Source organism: Carassius gibelio, chromosome B7 (genome assembly GCF_023724105.1).
Source record: "Carassius gibelio isolate Cgi1373 ecotype wild population from Czech Republic chromosome B7, carGib1.2-hapl.c, whole genome shotgun sequence".
NCBI classification, from domain to species: Eukaryota; Metazoa; Chordata; class Actinopteri; order Cypriniformes; family Cyprinidae; genus Carassius; species Carassius gibelio.
In genome coordinates, this window is record NC_068402.1 from 26,834,323 (window position 1) to 26,856,115 (window position 21,793).

Below are 21,793 nucleotides of genomic sequence, written 5' to 3' on the forward strand. Positions count from 1 at the left end.
AATAGTGTCTGTGCATTCATTTGCAATCAAGTCAACAATATCTCTGTAAATGAAGTGACCACAACTAAGCAAGCCAGAGGCGACAGCGGCAAGGAACCAAAACTCTATCGGTGACAGAATGGAGCAAAAAAAAAAAAAGGGTCTTTAGAGGGGATCTGTATCTGGGGCTCTAGTTGTCCTGGTTTCCGCTGTCTTTCAGGGATGTAGAGGTCCTTTCTTGGTGATGATCCACCATCTGGTCTGGATACGTACTGGATCCCGTTGACTGCAGTGACCCTCTGATCTGGATACAGACTGGATCTGGTGGCTACAGTGACCTCGGAATAAGAGAGAAACAGACTTATATTAGTGTAGATGCCATTCTTCTAATGATGTAGCAAGTACATTGGGTGTTATGGGAAGTGTTCCCGGTTCACTAATTAATGCAGCCTAAAAATCCTTTAACGGACTTGGACATTAGAAGCATATTAGTGTGTTATGTGTAAGCCAGGTTAAAGAGATGGGTCTTTAATCTAGATTTAAACTGCAAGAGTGTGTCTCCTCCCGAACAATGTTAGGTAGGTTATTCCAGTATACATTTCAGAAAAATAGGTTATGTTTAGATATTAAATATATGTATAATATAAATGTTTTCAAAATATATACTGTACGTGTGTGAATTCAAATATACATAAATATACACAGAACACACATATATATTATGCAAACAAAAACTTATTTTGGACCCTATTAATCACGATTAATCTTCTGACAGGACTGAAAAATCTTCTGAAAGTGCACACAGAGCTTTAATTTTAGGGTATACTAATCAAAACTAGAGAAAACTTAAGGAATAACAGTCTTTCAATATGTACCTTAAAAGAATGCAGTTGTTGAGCTCAACAACTTGGAACTGTTATAAATCATAAAACATCATCTGTGAAACATGGTAGACCAGTGTGATGACATGGGCATGCATGGCTTCCAGTGGTACTGGGTTACTGGTGTTTATTGATGACGAGACAGAAGACAGAAGCATCCAGATGAATTCTGAAGAGTTTATACTGTCTGCCCAGATCCAGCCAAATGAAGTAAGGTTGACTGGACGGACAATGAACAATGACCCAAAACATAGAGCAAAAGCAACCCAGGAGTTTTTGAAGGTAAAAAATTGGAATATACTGCTTTAGCCAAATCAATCTCCTGATTTCAACCCATTGAGCATGCATTTCACTTGTTAAAGACAAAACTAAAGGCAGAGAGACCCAGAAACAAACAGGTGTTCAAGTGATGTCAGCTGTAGTAAAGGCCTGAGAAAACATCACAAAAGAGGAAACCCAGTCTCTGGCGATGTCCATGAGATCCAGGCTTAAGGCAGTCATTGTCTGCAAAGGATTCTCAACTAAATATAAAACATTTACATTTTATTTATTTGTTCAATTACATTTGTCTGTTTACAAAAAAGGGTTGTAATTCTTAAGCATTTTATTTTATACTTTTGTTCAACCCCTTGAATTAAAGATTTAAGTCTGCACTTGAATGTCGTCTTGATGGTATCATTTTAATGATATTCTGGTGGCATACAAAGCCAAAATTATAAAAATCGTGTCAGTGTCCAAATATAGAACTGTATGAATACATACTGAAAACTGAGCATATCATATAAACAATGTTAAAATAAATTATAAAAACTTCAAAAAAATAGTATACATTTATTAATTATAAATGATGTTAACTATTATGACAAAGCAATTTGAAAACTCCACAAAGGCAATAGAGCAAAATGGAAATGATGTTTGAAATAAATGTTGAGCTTCATGCATTTTACAAATTTTTGTCATTTTTTTATTACGAATTTTTAAGAATGTGCAAAGCACTTTAAGAGACTTTCTAAATGTCAAAAAAAAAAATGCCCTGGGTTGAAGGAACAACCAACAATTTAGAATCTAATATGCTTATCTGTGGAAAAGGAACAAACATAAATAACTGCACATAAAGCAGAACACCATTTATTAAAAAAAAAAAAAAAAAAAAAAACTGACATCATATTTTATATATCTGATATCCTTAACATTCCAATGATTACAAAATAAACTTTGTAACTGAAACCAGAAATTAAGGAAATAGACAAACACCATAACTGATAAATTTCAATCATAAACCTGAACATCATCTTCCTCAACAGGACAGCAATTAGTAGTTTCCTATATTATAATATTCATGAAGAGTAGATTCAAATAAAATAAATTTAGTGAACTACCTGCACATACAACTGACATATCTGCTAAAATAGTGAATAATTTCTAGCAGGTTTTATTGCTTTACAATGGACACAAACACACATGAACATGGCCTGTATATCAACAGCTACAGTGAGTATACTGCTCTTTTATAAGCTCTCTAAATAACTGATGTCATGTTAATATAAGGATATGAAAATTGTTCTGTAATGTTAGAAATATTAAATAAATATCATATGAGTAATGGAATCGATCCAATAGCCCCTGCACTGTACCCAGTGTTACATACTACACATCAGTGGGTTAGCAATATAAACAACAATAATAATAAACTGAGCAATTCCAATAGGGTCCTCCCACTGCAGTGCCCGGGCCCTAATAAAATGTCTTGTATTTAAAATAAGCAAAAGAGCAAAGCTGCTACAACACTCAGCAATTTGAAATAACCACAGAAGATAGAGTAGTTTTTAATAACCAATTATTAGACCCTTGACCATAAATATCCCGATAAAGAATGATACATTTTTTATGAAAATTATAACATGCCAAAAAAGACAAAAGTTAAATGCATGAGATTCACTATAAATATTCAAGTATATATCAAGTATGAAGTGAATGTTGTCAGCTTGTAAGTGAAAAAAAAAAAAAAAAAAAGAGTAACCATTTTATAAAAATTATTCAGGTGGAGAGTAACACAAGACAAAATAAAAGCGGGAAATTAGTTTTGAATTAAATTTATTTTCTGTACCTCTAACCTTTTTAATGGAATGTCGACTACAGCTAGAATTAGGCTAGAAAGGGCTACCTGATCACCGCCAGTGCTACTGTCAGAAGAAAAATGTGCCTATTAATGCGTCAAAATTACATAGACCATAATTACCAAGCTTTACTTGATTACATTAACTCTTAGGCCTAGTGGACAAAACCCACAATTGCACAATTAACTATTCGTGCATATTATTGTGTAATAATTGTTTCATCTACAACGGCTTGTCAAGATAAATGTATAATATGAACCCAAATGTTCTTGTGGATCATTACAGTTACCTGAAAACACAGTAAAGTAAATCTGATCTAATACCAAAAAGTCACAGTGGTGTATTTGTGCACCTAACAGATAGTAAGTTATTCTATTCAAACTGCATGTTTAGAGGCACTTCAGAAAATGTGTGATTTGCTGCTAGATTTTGGGGTTGATCTGAATCACATAGAAAAGTTAAAAAGGTAATTTAATGACAAACCAAGCACTTATGTAACATTGTTGTGGAACCTTCGTTAAAATCTGGGCAAAAATCATTTAAAGTGACAAATAATGTTTTATCCATCCCTTTTTAGTGAATAACTGAACTTTATAACATTTTATCTTTTTCCAAGCATCTTTTAAGGTAATATTATTGCAATATCGCTTTCAAATATGAAACTTGCATCAAGTATTATTATTAACATTGGTTTAATAGCTCCTAAAAAAATCAAGTGAACTGATGTTTATAAAACAAAAAAAAACAAAAAAATTGCAATAAAAAAAGTTATGTTCAAAACTTGTAGACTGAAAAAGGCACACAAACATTAATAAAGAAAAAAAAAAAAAAAGTACAAGTGATCAATCGCATTAATAGTAGTCAAACGCTCAGCAGAGGCATTAGCAGTGCTTGGTGAGTTATGCAGAATTATATGCATGATAGTGAAAGTTATTGTAAACTGTTTGTGTGTGTGTTCTTCAGTGTCTTTTACTCATGCCAGAGGTCACGACTCACCTCGAGAGCCATCAACCCTCGGTGCCATAAAACCAGACAATCTCCGCCCACTTGCATCCCTACTCACATGAAAACCATTCACATGATCCAGGCCTAGGGGAGTGGACTGGGCCGAGGTCTCAACAAATAAGGATTACCCTGGAGACAACCAAGCCTCACAATAAACTATTCCCTGTAATCCTATTTCAGTAGTAAATACAATCCTGACCCAGCATGTGCAGTCCAAAAAATGTTTTTGACAACGTTCAACTACAACTGTATTCATTTTGTATTAAAAGATATGTGCCAGATTATTCTAAAATGCTATGAAGAACCTGTAAAAGTCCAATCCTTTAGAGATACCAAGCTATTTTGGAGAGGATTTTGCTGAAGACAAGGGGTGGGGAGAGGGGTTGTTGGAGGGTGACCTTCCCCACTGGAGTGATGTGTGCGTCTCTGTCTGTCTGTCTACACATGAGGGCGGGAGGTCAAGTTGAGCCTTAGAGGCTGTCTGCTCCTGAACGGCAGGAACCACAGGATCTTCCAGCGAGTGCCAAACACCTCAGCCATCGCTTGCTGCCACGACCGGCACGGTCCACTGGGGGCATAGAATAAATTAAAGTATGCATCTTAAGCTGATGCAAAATAATATCATATTTGAAATATGAATTATGCAGAAAACTGAAGAGCTTTAGGAGAGACCAAGTCTAGTTGTCACAGCATTTCTCAGTGCAAGTTCTTTTCTTTTTTTTAAATCAAAATATATATTGTTTTAGACACACATTTTGGCTTTAAAAAAGCTTTTGTGCAAAGTTAGTGCACCAGATTAAAGGTTTATTGAACACAAATTATGATGAATCCTGCTATTAAACAGTCTAACAGAAATTTTCCAGTTAATTTTCAACCATTTGTAAATACAGAACAATAAAAAAAAATAAAAAAAACACGAAAGTACTAAAGAGACCAAACTTTTGAACAGTGCACATACAAAACCAAGATATGAATTTTGACTCCTATTCAAGCTGTGAAAACTAGTCCCAGTCTCCATGTCTACATGTAATGACTGGGTAGAGGACATTACTTTATTATTAAATGGCTGATATGATGCTGTAAGTTTTGATACTTACATGTCTTCCAGTAAGTGTGACATCTTCTCTATAGTAGTTGTGTCCTGTTGTTGAAAACAAAAATATATTGCTTGGTATCACCAATGAACTATGAACATGTCATTTCTTATAAATTTAGGAGACAATACAGCGACAACTCATGAAATGATTTATGACAGCAAGCCAGTAGATTCAAGGGGGTGAATTGGATCGGTTTTTGATCTTTCCCACGCTGGGAGTGAAAACTGCAATAGTATACACTGAGACAAAAGAGAGACAGTGAAGCCGACAGCAGCAACACTCCCTTGGTGCCCTCCTCACCTTGCCAAGTTGGCACAGGGGCAAAAGGGCATCTGCCTGCGGACAATGGGACCGCGTGCATAGGGATGCTAAAATCCCCCCTGCTTGCCAGGTGAAGAGACGCGGCAAAGGGAAAAAACAAAATCTGAATATGTAAATAAGGTAGGATTAACAGAGGCGAGACTGAAGGGCCTGTTTGTGTGAAAAATGGTGGACGTGTGACTGACAGTGGCTTTCTAGAACAATATGTGCTCTGTGTGTGATACACAAGACAAATACATAAAACGTCTATTCCCAAAGCCATAAGACATTATGTAAGAAGTCAGACTTAAACTGTTGAAGTCGATGACTGAAGTCAGATTCACATTGTGAACCGCTAGAGGACACACTCTTGGCCTGGAGCAGCCAGTGTCATGCCAACTGGAACTGGCTGCAGTTCAGGCTGATCTGATCTGGGCTCAGCGAGCATGCGTGAGGAAAAGATCTTTGCAGGGATCAATGGTTATGTCTGCTTCCTCACTTGCTATGACTGGCACGAGGCTACGCGCTAACCACCCTGTCAGACGCTAAATCTTCTAAGACATCACAACACAGGATAGCAGGGAGAAGGTGTTGCTTGTGTGTTAAGGCACTGCAAGGGACTTTTCCGGCCTTTGGATAAGGAGATGGCTTAAAGGCAGGACAGGACACAAGATTAGACAGCTTAACGTGGACTTTTTGCAACACAAGATTAGCGTTGTCTAAGGAAGTCTTCTGTAGGAATGGTTAGTGTCAAAGGTCATCTAAAAGAATGACTGTGCACAGCTTGTGTAATATCTAATGAGTAAACTATTATGTTTTCAGTTGTTGGAAATACACAAATGAGCACCTGTAGGAAGACTCAATTGTCCAGAGGGTTTAAAATGAGGTTAGAATTGGGTGAAGTGTTCCAAAGCAAGTGTTGTTTCATTTAATGGTTGGACATTTGTACTGAGAAGATGGAAGACCCTCATATTCAAATCACAGAGGATAGGATGTGAAGTGAGACGTGTTCTTCCACACTTCCACAGCATATGGTGGATGGGTGGGGGTCAAGTGAACATGACTGGGAACCAGAGAATAAGATTAAGGGGAGGTGTATGCTTTTTAAAGGGCTGCACTTTTTACTGAATTTAACTAGGTCACTACTAATCCTCTTTGCCCTGGCTATCACATGAAGTCATCAGTTAAAGGATCAGAGTTAAACATGATTATCTCGCTCCCCCCAATCATAGCCATGTTTCAGGCCTAATCAGAGGAAGGATGCAGGACATAACATGAAATAACACGAAACATGAAATACTGTACTTGTTCTTTTAGCCAAACAGGCCGTTGTTGTTGTGACGTCCAGCAGTTTGGTTTTTACATTACATTGAACGAATAGTTCAACCAAAAATGCTGTCATCAATTATTCATCCTCACGCTGCTCCATACCCTTAAGACTTCTAAGTAACACCTTATGGTGAGTATATACTTATTGAATCATTACTTACAAATAACTCATATTATATAAATTGTAGTCTTTACATCGTTAATACATTAATGGCACAGTTCACCCAAAAATTTTAATTTGATATTTATCTGCTTACTCCCAGGGCATCCAAGATGTTTCTTAAGTAGAACACAAAGATTTTTAGCTCAAACCGTTGCAGTCTATCAGTCTTATAATGTAAGTGGATGGGAATCACGGCTAAAACATACAATAAAAAAAAAAAAAAACATTCACAAACAAAACCAAATTAAACTCTGCAGCTTGTGACGATACACTGATGTGTAAAGACACAAAACGATCGTTCTGTCCAAGAAACTGAACAGTATTTATATAGTGTTTTACCTCTGACACATGCAATGTCCCAACTGTTAGAACTCTCCTGAGCACGCTCTCAAGCAGCCGCGTGAGGAGGCTTCTTCTCCTTCTTGCTTTATGGTGGAACACTGACCTATAAGTGCATTTCCGCCACCTATTTCTCAAATGGACTATTGACACGATCTACAATTTCAATTAGAAGTGTCAACAGTCCACTTGAGAGATAGATGGCGATGATGCACAAGTCTGAAATCCACCATAAAGCAAAAAGAAAGCAGCCTCCTCACCCTGTTTGAGAATGCGCACAACAGGATGTCCTCAATAGAGTTCTAACAGTTCGGACATTGCATGAATCAAGAGGTAAAAACATTATATAACAGGTTCGTAGCCAGCCTATTGAAGGAGGGGGGGGGTTCTTTTTTTCAAAAAGTGGACTTTTTTGCAGTTTTTCTCCATCGTTTGTATTTAATTATGAGGTTCAAATACTGAAATATATTGCGTTTTATTATTATAACCATGGCCATAGCCAGGCTTTGAAAATTAGTGAGGTCCAGGGAGTTTCTATAATAACCCCCTTATTATAGAATTGTGATATAATAACCCCTATAAATTCAACTAATGATATTTTTCTAACACTTGAAAAGAGAAAGAAATGTATATGTTTTTGGAGGGATGCTCTTTTTAAATCATGCCCTGTTTATTGCATCAAAGTTTGTTAACATACATATTACCCACCAAACGTGTTTTTTGCATAGGCAAGATTACAAAAGACAGTTCTTAACTAAGTTCCAGTGGCACAGAAGATAAACTGTGTGTCATTGATGTGATCAACACGGGTTCGAATCTACCTTTTGGCGTTATTTTTTCTCCCTTTTCAAATTTCAAATCACATCAGAAAAGTATTTATTTTCAATGTAAATGAAGTAAATAATCAAAAAGTTAAGGGTAGGTGTAGGGAGGGTTTTATTGTCCCAATAAGGTGACATCCATTAAATTACACTCAATAAGTTATTATTGCATTCTGTTTTATAATGTACTACAATACTGAGGTGCAGATAAATGCCACTATTTGAAGTAGCCTAGTATAAACAGCAGAAAATCCTGCTATTTGAATAGAGTATACATAGAATCTATTGGTATTTGCACTTAGTGTAAATAGCATATCACAAAAAAATTATCCTATTTGCACTTAGTGTAAATAGCCGCTCACTTTTTTGATAACTCCCAGACTAATGCAGGGCGAAGGAATGTTGCCAGATTTTCTATTAAAATAAACAAAAACCTACAAATAAATAAAATGGACTGAAATTATTTCAGATATTTTGGAAATTATAAAGTTATCGCTGACCCTAAACCTCAACTTCCTACTTTATTAACTTTCTAAAGTGTTAAATTAAGTGGAAAAACAAGTAAAAAAAAACCTTATAATAGCTGGATCTGACAACATAGATGCTGTGTCTCGCGCTCTTGCTCTCAACTCTCTGAAGACTCGTTCACTTCGGAAGCGTCTCGCATCGATTATTTTCATACCACGGACGCTAAACATTCTGAATTAAACATGCAGACATTCATATGAGGAGTTTAGCAGAAAATTAGTCGATCAGAGAACAATTTTTTTTCCGAACATGAACAATTTACCGAGGTCCGGACCTCGGTGACCTCATAGCTGGCTACGGCCATGATTATAACAACAACTGTATTTAATAATATAATTAAAAATATAATAAATGTAATATAGAAGGCATATAGATAATTAGCTAATTGGCTTTCTAGCCAACTAACATGCTACATGGTAATTTAATGGCTTTCCTGAGGTAAATGTTGTGTGACAATTGTTCTCCAGCAGTTTTATTGACCTATTTGGGCATTGAAAAAAACTGATTGATCGATATGAGGAGGAATATTAATTTATTTATCTTTCAACATTGTTCATTCGTGTATAATTACTATTAGCTAGAGATGATCCTACCACTATAGGGATCTGTCACGTCACATTTACAAGCGGCAAAACTTATTACTTGAATTTTGTAATAAAATTGACAGAATCTGAGAGCTTAGATTATTTTTTATAACATAAGTAACCTGCTCTGTCTTGTCTGTCGATCTCCGTGTCCTCTATGCTTTGCGATTTTACTGTGCGTGAGAAAATTGATGTGTGGCATAAGAGCGTGTGGAAAGTGTCTCACGGTGAAAGCGTGAGAGCTGGCAAGCATCGCAAATTAATTAATCATTCCAAATAATTTACCTCAAGCGGTCTGCTTCGAAGTTCTCAGAGGAATAAGACGCGCACAGAAGGAGAAGCATTTCCAGTGGCTCCAGTCTGCCGGTATTGGCCAATGAAAAAAGTTGATATTGCACAGCCAATGTCACTGAATTTCCTACTATGTTTTATTATTATAATTACACTACGCTTATATGGCTATTGTATTGTAGACTATTGAGTGGAAAATATAGAGAAATCCTTTTAATAATAATAAAAAAAAAATACCCCCCCCCCCCCATCATCATTCAGAGCCGATGCATGAAAAAAAAAAAGACTTAAATTCTGGACCTTTGGCAGTGAGGGGGGGTTCGTTCGAACCACCGGAACCCCCCCTGCCTACGGGCATGTATAAATACTGTTCAGTTCAGCATGTACATTTTGTTTTTTTATTTATTGTATGTTTTAGCCGTGATTCCCATCCACTTACATCAAAAGACTGAGAGACTGCAACGGTTTCAATTAAAAATCTTAGTTGTGTTCTACTGAAAAAAAAAAAAAAAAAAAAAAAAAAAAAGTCACCTACATCTTGGATGCCCTTGGGGTAAGCAGATAAACATCAAACTTTAATTTTTTGGTGAACTATCCCTTTAATAGGCTAGGGGGGGTTCGTTCGAACCACCGGAACCCCCCCTGCCTACGGGCATGTATAAATACTGTTCAGTTCAGCATGTACATTTTGTTTTTTTATTTATTGTATGTTTTAGCCGTGATTCCCATCCACTTACATCAAAAGACTGAGAGACTGCAACGGTTTCAATTAAAAATCTTAGTTGTGTTCTACTGAAAAAAAAAAAAAAAAAAAAAAAAAAAAAGTCACCTACATCTTGGATGCCCTTGGGGTAAGCAGATAAACATCAAACTTTAATTTTTTGGTGAACTATCCCTTTAATAGGCTAATTTAAATAAAACAGTATAGTTTCTCATTCATTGACACTGTAATTTACAAATTATTATTTTTATTGATAATTTACTGTTAACTGAAGCATTTTAATGTGATCTCAGGAGCAATTATATATATTTTATCTAACATATATTTACTTACATTTGCAGACACAAAAACACACTTATGACTGTAAATTTTCATTTTTCATTCATTAAAAAGTGGTTATGTTTAAGGAATATGGTGGTTCATAAAAACATTAAGTCTTTACTTGTAAAGAAACTTAATGTTCCTGTGTAGGTTTCTAACATTTCAGGAATGCAATTAATGTCTAATAAAGGTAAGTTATTGCCATTTATTTAGTATTTTCTGTGACCTAATCTAAAGTGAGAGCAATTTGCTCCTTGTAACTATAGCTCACACTTAAATAAAACACTTTAATCTTTTCATATTAGCTAATTAAGCAACAATAATTTGTAAACTATTTTGACAATGAATAAAGAACTCCCTTTTTGCCCATAACATGAACTTATTGATGTATAGACAACCTTTTATAAACTGTGAATTCACTTTAAACTACTAGTTTGTAAATGAAGTGTTTTGTTACTGTATACTTATGTAGTGTTACCAAGTCGGTTACCCCAAAACACCATTGATCAAAGCACATACATAAAACCCATCATAACTGTGAAACACAGAAACTCAACCATACTTGCTTGACAGGTCAGAGCAAATCTCATTGCATGTCAAGCAATCATGTTCAAACTTTTGTTTACCATTTATCATCTGCTTTATGACCTCTGATAAATGTTCAAATGTAAATAAAATTTTATTGAAAATTAAATCCAAAACATAATTTAAATAAATATAAGGCCAGAACACCTGGATTTGAAACTGGTAGATATCAAATATTCAGTATGTGAGTAATTACCAAAATGATGCAGTCTCTTCTGGTGAGACTTTTAAAGACGAACATTTTACGAATAAATCAAACCTTCATGTTCTTAAACTGCTTCTACAAAAAAGTAAAATAAAAACACTTAAGACTGTAATTATCTACAAAAAGCATTAAAGGAGCCTGAGTAGAGTTGCCACACAAGACCAAGTTATAAATGAAAAACTCATTTACTCAGTTAAAGAAAAAAGAAAAAAACTTACTGCAAGGATTCCTTTGACTTGTGTGTAGAAAAGGCTGCTCATTCCACCAAACATCATCAGCCCCATGAAACAAGACCCACGTAGAAGAGCCAATTCATGAAGTACCGCAAAGTCTGCCTAAAAAAGACATGTTACACATGTGTTATAAATGCTCATGGACAAATTAGACTATTTTCAAGTTAAATCGTTATGCTACGCATGCACAAAGAGGATTTTTGCACTGCAGGCAGTTATGGGAAGCGATATGACATATTTTGCTTTTACTGCTGAAGGCTTTTCTGCATCTATTACACTAAACACATAGAAACACACACAAATACACAAAATCCACAGTATTTAGCTTCTTGTGGGAACGCTTTTCCAAGAGATAACGTCACTATCTCTCCCATACAGCCGTTTCTGTGCCCATACTGCATCTCGCTTCTCAGCTGCATCTGTTTACTCACACACAATGCTCCACAGAATAAACAAAAACAGGAAATTGAGCGTTATGGGCTTTTATTTGCAGGCGGTCTGCCGTTACCATGAATTCAGCTGTTCAGCTGCATTCAAGTTGGAATGATGCTCCTTTGAATTTAAATGCTCTGACAGAAAACACACAACAACGCTCCTGATTCTCGTGACATGCAACAAAACAAGTCCCATAACTTTACCTGCCATTCGTTTGTAAAATAGCCACTCTGAAATTTATCAGAGATGATCACCTGTTCTTAATAAAAATGTATAACTTCATTTGATTTTATCTACAAAATTCTCTCTCACTACTTCAATGCCACTAGTCCTCAGCCTACAACTCTAAAATATACGATTAAAGATTAAAAACAGGAAAACTTAGGAAAAACAGAAATACAGAAATTCATCCTTAAACACTAACATTAAAAACAAATACACTACTATGTTTTGACAGCAAGAAGACAGTTTGGCAGCTGTCTCTACTTTAGTCAATCCAGACTTTACCCTGAAGGTCTTATTTCCATACGTCATCTGCTTTAGTTCATAAAGGTCACACATGTTCCTGTTGTTATATTTATATTTCTCTGTCTTGTGTAACAACTATGCACATTCCAAGCATTTCCAATCAATTTTTATTATCAGTCGGTAAAATATTACATAGCAAATTACGGCTATAAAACATGCAATAAAACAGAAAGCTTGGGGAATTTGTTGTTTGCAGGTGTGTTTTGGATGAAGTGATATGGCATCAGACCAGTATAACTGATCAATGCATGCAAATACAACTTGTATTAAGTTTCTCTCATTCTAAGTAACAGCTTATTCTGTACTTAACAGTAAAGCTGATGCCACCTGCAGGTCCCTAATCGCAGTTAAGTGCTGCAAATCTAATGTTAATCATCTACCTCCATTGAGAAGATTCTACTGAACCACAGAATAATAAAATTGGCTAAATGAAAAAAGGCATCTTACCATATATGTCTGCATAGCAGTATACATCTAATAAAATGTTATACCTTTTTTACTGTATCCCACAATGCAATGCACCTGACTTGACCATACAGATCAAATGTTATGAATGAACTTAAAAAAATAATTTCCATCTTGATTGTCTTTTGGTATTAAGTAAATATGTAAAACGTAACTGAAAAATACCAAGCTATTACTATGCCAGAATACATAAAACATAAAAAAAAAGCTTTTTCATGGGTTTTACCATATCATGGCCCATATGTACTATGTTTGCCTAAAAAATGTGTGCACTGAGGTTGAGGCCCACCCACATGTCAAGTGTACTTTAAAACCACCGATCTATAATAGTCATTATATAGAGAGATAGAGAGATCAGTGTTTAAACTATAAAAACTGTGATTTAAAACTATAAATGTGACAGTGACTTTAAGCACTTGAGCAGTATAAATGGAGGTGTGTAAATGAAAGGCCGTCTTACCCGGTCCACCGAGGACAGGGGCTGGAAGTAGTAGTACTGGCAGAAGTCCAACACCAGAGTGTAGAGACTCAGAACCTGAGTGTAAAAACACAGCTGCAAAAAGAGCCAGTGGTTATCCTCCCCAACACAGTTATTAATCCTGCATAGACAGAGAGAAAAGAAACAGAGACATTTTTCAGGCATTTTAAATAAAGTGTACGGTAATAAGAATTGCAAATGAAAAGCATTACTGTAATACCTAAAATAACATTAAAGTGAAAGAAAAATCTATTATAAAGCCTAGTGAAGACCATGCAACAACCCTGCTCTAAAGCAGCATCCTAAACAACAACAAAACTCAAATGAATTTTTTGAAGCACTTTAAATAGTTAGGAACACAAGTAGTGCTCCGCTCAGGAAACTTGACTTAATGTAACAACCGATTTTTTTATGTTATAGGTTAATGTAGCAAATGAAAATTGTTTAAATGACCAAAGATATTTTGAGACAAAGGTTCATGCTTTTTAATGATTTTCCGTTTTGTTCAAGGTAATTAAAGTAAACGTTTTTTTAACAAAAGAATATGTAAAAGTATGGTACTCTGAGTGAAATTAGCCCCTATGGTTGGCCCACCTATATATATTTATTAGTGCGGTCAAATTATTAATAGTATCAAAATTAAGTTTTTGTTTTCCTAATATATTTATATGTACTGAGTATATTTGTTATTATATAGAAATACACACATATGCATAATGCATGTGTATATTTCAAAAACATGTTATTTAAAAAAAAAAATTCATATTTATATTATAAATTAAATGAATATATAGACAGTAAATACATGTAAATATTTTCAAAATGTATACTGTGTGTATTTACATATACATAATAAATATACACAAACACACATATATTATGCAAATTAAAACTTATTTTGGATGCAGTTAATTAAATTTATTGATTAACGTTTTACAACACTAATTTGAGATATATATATATATACACACGTTTGTTTGTTTTTTAACTGATGGAGCAACATTTTGTGTAAATTTTGGTAAATCATATAAAAGAAGAAATGGGGGTTGTATTTTCTAAATATGCCATTTGCCCCATGCTGGTTAATCTTTCACCTCGATTAACACATTAATTATCGTCCCTTTAGCCTCTACATTAGGGGTACGGTTCATCCTGAATATCATACTTTTACATGATATTTAGTTATTAAAAGGTTTGATTTAAATACCTTGACAAAAGCAATCATACTGTTATTATTAGTATTTATTTTTGTCTCTGTATGATATTCAACAGCAACAGTTTGGTTACCCATATTCTTCTTTTGTATTAAGCAGAAATTCCTATACGTTTAAAACAACTTGAGGGTGAGTAAAAGAACAGAATTGCCATTTTTGGGTGAACTATCCCTTTAAGACAGATCACGCCACAGGAAGAAGCACCAGAATAAAGAACACAAGAGAAGAGAAAAAGGGCAGAGAGGGCCAAAAGAGAGAGCAGGATGAACTGTTAGTAAAACGAATACAGAAAATGATCCGGCCACGTTTTTTTCCTCCTTTACCCTCTGCTATTACAGGCGATGACAGGGAGTCACGATTTGCTGAGTCCGGACAGACAGCGGCCTTCTTCAGCTGTACTGTAGGGCTGGACTTAACACAGGCTTCTCTGGTCACTTGATATCGCCTCTCCCTCTGTTTTACCTCTCTACAGAGACTTCATTAAACTTCCTCTATACAAAACCCACCAGGAATGTAAAGCTGTCTGGGGTACAGGGTCTTTTAAGGTTATACTGTGAACTTGGGTCAACAGGCCAGATTTCAGTTTGGATCCTAAACCACTGTAAAAATCTTAACATGTCTCACACAGAGATAACAAGCATCAGAGCACCAGTAATAAAATGTACTGGGTTTTTTTTTTGGTCACTGTTAATAAATAAGTTATTTGTGTTTTTACATACACAAAATATATATACAGAACTTTTTTTTAAAGACTGCTGTGCTTCAAACAAAAGCTTGCAGTAGTGTATTGACTATTATTTCTTGTTAAAGTTTTACCAGGGACAGTGATGGTCCATGCGGCGGACACAGTGGCCACAGCGGCTGCAGTGGTGTGACCTCTTTGGCCTCATCATGTTGCATTTATTGCACAGTTCCCAGTTTTCTCTCTCTGAAATGATAAGAAAATTAAAGTAGAATAAATCTCAACTCTCAAGGATGCTACAAAAAAAGCTACAAAAATGTAACAAAAAAAGGTATTTGCTGCCATCTAGTGGTAATCATAAAAAAAATTATGTTCAGAAACCATTTTAGTCTCATTCAAGTTCAGGACAAATGACTGTATAAAATTGCTCATCCATGTGAAAAATGACATGCCTTAAAGTTGAAAACTGCTAAAATAATTAAATATTACTAGTTTTAAGCAGGTTTCCCAAACACTGTTTTTTTACTATTGATAAAATAGCGAGTCCCGGGCTGATGGGAAGCTTAATTATACAAAGTAGTTGCACTTTTCAGGAAAAGCAATGACCTATGAGAAGTTACTTACAGCTGTCTCTACAAACATCTGCCAATGTGTGCTACATAGTGTTCACAAATTACTATCACCAGACAATGTTACTCTCAGCAAGACTATTATGCACCTGTGCACCAAAACTTATAAGCCTATATTCTGTAACATAAATTTATATTGCATTAATCAGAAATGTTGTCATAAGCTGGAACATTAATAAATAAAATACATTTAAATAAAATGATGAAGTGAAGTGACATTCAGCCAAGTATGGTGACCCATACTCAGAATTTGTGCTCTGCATTTAACCCATCCGAAATGCACACACACACAGAGCAGTGAACACACACACACACACACTGTGAGCACACACCCGGAGCAGTGGGCAGCCATTTATGCTGCGGCGCCCGGGGAGCAGTTGGGGGTTCGATGTCTTGCTCAAGGGCACCTAAGTCGTGGTATTGAAGGTGGAGAGAGAACTGTACATGCACTCCCCCCACCCACAATTCCGTCCGGCCTGAGACTAGAACCCACAACCCTACGATTGGGAGTCCAACCCTCTTACCTATCATATGTTCCCGGGGAATCGAACCCCCAACCTTGCGCTTGATAGCGCAATGCTTTACCAACAGATAAATGTTGCATATCCTTACTTTAGATTTTTTTTTTCTAAAGGGATTTAAGTCTGTTAAATTCACAAATGTACCAGACTACACCGTCCATTGGATCACTTGTACATTACTATAACATTCTGTCTAACATACTAAGCGAAGGTATTAAGACTCAAGGGTATACTGCCCTCATCTGGTTAGCTAGTGGAACTTCATTAAGTATGGTAAAAAATTTGGTCTATGACTTCACACAAATTTTAGCCAAGCCACTTATTAATAAATCATTTAACATGTGCTAACAAAATTATTTACTACAATATAGTAGTGTGAGAAGTATAGAAGGGTCCTATAAGGGGGAAGAGAATAGTTCAGACACAGACTGTGGATTAATAACATACAAGAATTGTTACACTTCTTGGAAAGAAATGAAACAAAACTGAAAATATGTTTGAGCATTAGGTTTCATACCTGCGAGAGGAATTTTGGGGTCCTGAGCAAGTTTTCCGGGGTCGGCGGTGGAAGCCCTGAATAATGCTGAGACGCACAGAAGTGATGCTAGATAGTAAACTTGAGAAAGAGAAGGAGAGAAATTATTACATTTATCACAAAAGTCACTATAACCAAAAAAATTTACTATTTCAAACAGACGGAGGACACCTAATTCTGAAGTGATCTAATCTTAGTTTTTGTAAGATTTTAGATTGTTACAATGGATTTATATTTCAAATAAGTGTTTTCTATTCAAAGAATGCTTAAAAATGTTTCATGGTTTCCACTTAAATTAAGCAGAACTGTTTTCCAAAAAAAAGAAGAAAAAAAAAACCTCCTTTTCATTTGCCTGCTTTCTTGCTCACTCATAAATCACTGAGGTGGCACATTTAATAGTATTTATAGCAAACTGATGTCGAGGGTGAGGTAATCCAAACAAAGTAAAGTAAACAGAGTAATCATACAAAACAAATGAATATATACCAAGTGGAAAAAGTAAAGGCATTTCGGCTCTGACAGCTCTTGGCTGAATCACCAAAAATCACCTTGGAAACAGAGCTTCTCTCTCGCATTCACTCATTTAGAGATATTGTGTATATATATCAATTGTCCTTCTTTCTTAAATCCATATTTTTTATTTAATCATGCTTAGCCTTGTCTGTTTAGCATTTATTTACTAACTTGCCAACTTTGCCATTTACAAAGGAACAAAGCCTAAAGGGGTAGACATACTACATTTTTCACACCACTGACTTCCCTTGAATGTGGGAAACAGGAAACGCAAGCTCATGCATTCCAAAGTTCAAGTTTGGTAAACTCTGACCTGCAAATTTATCACATGAAGACGGGTGACCAATAGAAGTTTGGTGTCTCACAGTCTGGTCTCTTAACTGAATTAAAACAATGCAAACTTTAAATCGGCAGTATTGCAGTAAAGTTTTTACATTTCGTGTGTATTTTAATTAGTCCTGTCAAACGATTTATCGCAATTAAGCGCATCCCAAATAAAAGTGTTTACATCAGTGGTTCCCAAACTGGGGTGCACAGACCGACCAGCAGTGGTGTGCGAAAGAATGCTTTTGATGATCTGTCTGCATTTTTTTGAGGGATCAAGTGAAAGAGAACTTCAGTTGCCTGACCGGATAACTAATCTAATCTAATTAAAACACTGAATTAGGGAAGCACCAAATTTTCAGCGAGAATGATTCTGATTTTATTACACTGTGTGTAATGGCAATTCATAATGGATAATCAATTGTAACAAGGTCATGGCAGGTGAGACTCATGTGAGAATGAACACAACTGCACACAGAAGAAACATACTGCAGTAAAAAAAAAATCAGTACGATTGTAAGTTCAGAATTGATTTTAAACAAAAAAAACGAATAGTACTTCAAACGAGTAGTTAATATTAAGTGACTTAGGGGCATATATTTTAGTACAGTAATGTCAATGTGACTGTTTTAGCTTAATTTGTTTAACGAAAATAGTTCCATACAAACTTAACAGCAGAATTGTCACGCCTCTCTGAGCAACACACAGCGGTGTTTCGTTATGGAATAAATAATTTGAGTCAATGATTCGGTGGTCCATTCATAAAGGCAGGCGCTTGCTTCATTTCTAGAATGAATCAGCCATCTGAAGGAATCGCTTGAATGCCTTAATGACTCACTCTTTAAGAAATACACTTTCTGCCACCTGCTGGCGGGTTACTTTCAAAATTAAAAGTTAATTGGTTTATTAATACTGATTTCATTTGATTGGTAACAACCCTACAACCACTTGTTTACAAAATATATGTACGTGTAATGTATATATTTATTATGTATATGTAAAGTGGTAGTGATAGAGCATTGCATTAGCAGCGCAAGGTTGTGGGTTTGATTCCCAGGGAACACATGTTAGGTAAAAACTGTTAGCCTGAATGCACTGTACTTTGGACAAAAGCATCTGCTAAATGCACAAATTTAATTTAAATTTAAATTTAAATTTAAATTTAAATTTAAATTTAAATTTAAATTTAAATTTAAACTTAAATTTACATTTACATTTACATTTAATTTAATTTAAACTAATTTAATTTAATTTAATTTATATATAATATAAATTATATAAATATATACATGTAAATGCATGTAAATAATTTTTAAATATATACTGTATGAGTGTGTATTTATATATACACAGTACAAACACATTATATAAACAAAAGCTTTTATTCTAGATGCAATTGATCGCTTGACAGCACTAATTTTAAGTTAAATTATTTTCTTTTCTTTTTTTAAAGGCTCTGCATACAACCGTTGCAGTGTCCATAAAAGTTTTGCATGCTCAAAGTCTAGTGTAACCCCAGCCTAAATGTTTAACACTATTCTCTTGTTATTTTCTTTATAAATGTAAATTAAGTTTCTCTTATGCTCACACAGTGTCAGGTTTGTAATTAGTTCTGAACTGTTGATGTGTCGGGATAAAAAAAACCTGTCCTGCTACTCTGCTTACTCTCACAGTGAACAAGACCTCGTTATCTCAATGCTGTGCTCTAATCTAAGAAGAATTCACATTTTAACCGACTCATTTAAAGCTTGTCCCCCATGATCTGCACAAACCAGATTTTAGAACAATAAGATTTCAGATAACAGGGGCTGGTTTCAATAGGACATGGTCATAGAACTTACAGGCCACAACTGCAGCAGGTATGTGTCCCTCCGCATAATGTGGCAATAGGACCAGTTTGGGTATCAGGAAGCTGTTATAGAGCCAGACAAACAACACCATGCTAATGCAGAACCAGCCCATGGGGTCCACCACAAAATGCAGTCTTAGCTTCATCCTTCCAGATAGTTTATGTGCAAGGATAACCAAAGCAGCTCCTGATAACAAACAGAATGCAGAGTTTGGATCAATGGTAGCCAGAAGTACCCTTTAATATGGAACATATTGATTTATTCAAGGCCAAAAAAGGACATGAAAAATTAACCAGTGTATACAATAATGTCTTCACAAGTACATCCATTAAATGAAGCAAGTCAACAGTGTGGTTCAGAAGTCTAAGACCTTACTGAGTTCATGCAGTTCAGGAGATATCAAACAATAAGACATTCTGAAATGCACAATATTTTAATTAATAAATAAATGAATTTTTATCCTAATAATAGTTTTAAGAATAAAAGTATTGGAAGTACTTTCACAAATGATCTTAGACTTTTACATTTTATTGTATATGAATATCATGTCAAAAATATCCAATCAATATGCTCATTACAACACAGATTGCGGGATTTAAAAAAAAATGATAATATAAAAAAAATACTGAAAATTATAAAGTGGGACACTTTCTGATATTTTGTCAGTGGTATAGTTTTAATATATTGTCCACATTTTTAAATCAATGTAGAATTAACTTACTGTGCTGATTTTTAGAAATGTATAGATGTATGCATAATGTTAGATGATGCTTAAGGGTCTCAGTATTATAAAATCTTGCATCAGAAGGAAGTGTATGGATGAAGCTTTACATGAACCAGTAGTACCTTTTTAATGATGTCAGTCCACAGAAAGCAGCAGCATCACAGTGGCCCTAGGCATGACAGCCTAAAACACACAAAACAAAACTATTTTTATCAGTAGGCCTATGTGTGTCAGATATGTTGTCTGTAGTTTTGCACACACACAAAAGAAAACAAATCCTGTCAACTCACAAAAAGAGTGATCTTGAAATAGTTAGATCAAGAATGAGTTATCTGCAGTTTTTCAGTTAAAGTGACGAATGAGGTCATAAGAGAGACACCTACAGGACTACACTGGCTTTGTTGCACACGCCCATGTATTTAAACTGATCTTGCGAAATATTTGAGCAATGCTAAAAGGCACAAAAGGAATAAATGAATATATAAAAAATAAATGATTACATAGTTGTGATTTCTCCTCTAAACGGCACTTCCCTGCAGCAGAAATGGACTGACAGTTCTCCTTATGTTGTGAGAACAGACAGTTTAAAAACAAATCAATTCAATTCACAAAACACAGTCACAAAGTCACATCTAATAAAATAACTAATGTAAACATGTTCTAATTTTAGGGCATCTCTGCCCTCTTCATGCCTAATGTTACTCATCCTATAAATATGTCCTGGCGGTGGCTCATGATGAGTGAAGCCCACGAGGATGATACACAGCCGAATAAAGACCTGGTAAACAAAGCCTAACCTGCGAAAAAAGAATATGAATACATCAGATTAACGAAGGATACTAATACTCACTGATTTTTTCACACGGTGTTTTCTCAGTTGGGTGTCGCGGGTTTAGCGTCTGATTCTACGATTGAAAGATATCAGCTCTTCCTGACTGTGATTGTACGGAAGCCGCGAAGTGCGGAACTCTTTTTGTGGGCAGTGCCACCGAACTGTCAAAATGGCTCACGAGCGCGGTCAAAAAGCGCTTGTAGAAATTATAGGCGTATCAATAGTTTCCAAAATATACCTATTATATCTACATGAGCATCTGGTATACTGATACTGCTTTGTGTGTGTGTGTGCGTGTGTGTGCGTGTGTTATGAAGCTTATTCAATTCGATTTAATTATTTTTGCTAATAAATATTCATCTTGATTTTATTTTATGAAATACACATTTTACCACTAATTAACCAATATTTCGCCCCAAAGTAGCAGTCTATTAGGAGTTTTAAACTGCAGACGTAGACTATAAGGTTGCATAAATTGCAAATCACAAATGTTCTGATTGAAGGAAAATTATTTTCTTTAGTTGACCGAAAATAAAGCAGGTTCAAGAGTTTTTATATTTGGAA

General features: G+C 35.2%; 1 protein-coding gene across 1 annotated transcript; it reads right to left on the reverse strand.

Annotated features, from left to right (window-relative positions):
- Nucleotides 1-1,446: 1,446 nt before the first annotated feature.
- On the reverse strand, nt 1,447-21,397 carry zdhhc21 (zinc finger DHHC-type palmitoyltransferase 21). The gene is made up of 9 exons (XM_052560952.1): nt 21,248-21,397; nt 20,520-20,580; nt 19,665-19,859; nt 16,969-17,067; nt 15,436-15,547; nt 13,388-13,526; nt 11,485-11,601; nt 5,080-5,123; nt 1,447-4,550 (listed from the first exon to the last, which is right to left on the reverse strand). The coding sequence occupies exons 3-9, from the start codon at nt 19,816-19,818 to the stop codon at nt 4,421-4,423; spliced, it is 795 nt and encodes a 264-aa protein (XP_052416912.1). The 5' UTR covers nt 19,819-19,859; nt 20,520-20,580; nt 21,248-21,397; the 3' UTR covers nt 1,447-4,420.
- Nucleotides 21,398-21,793: the final 396 nt, after the last annotated feature.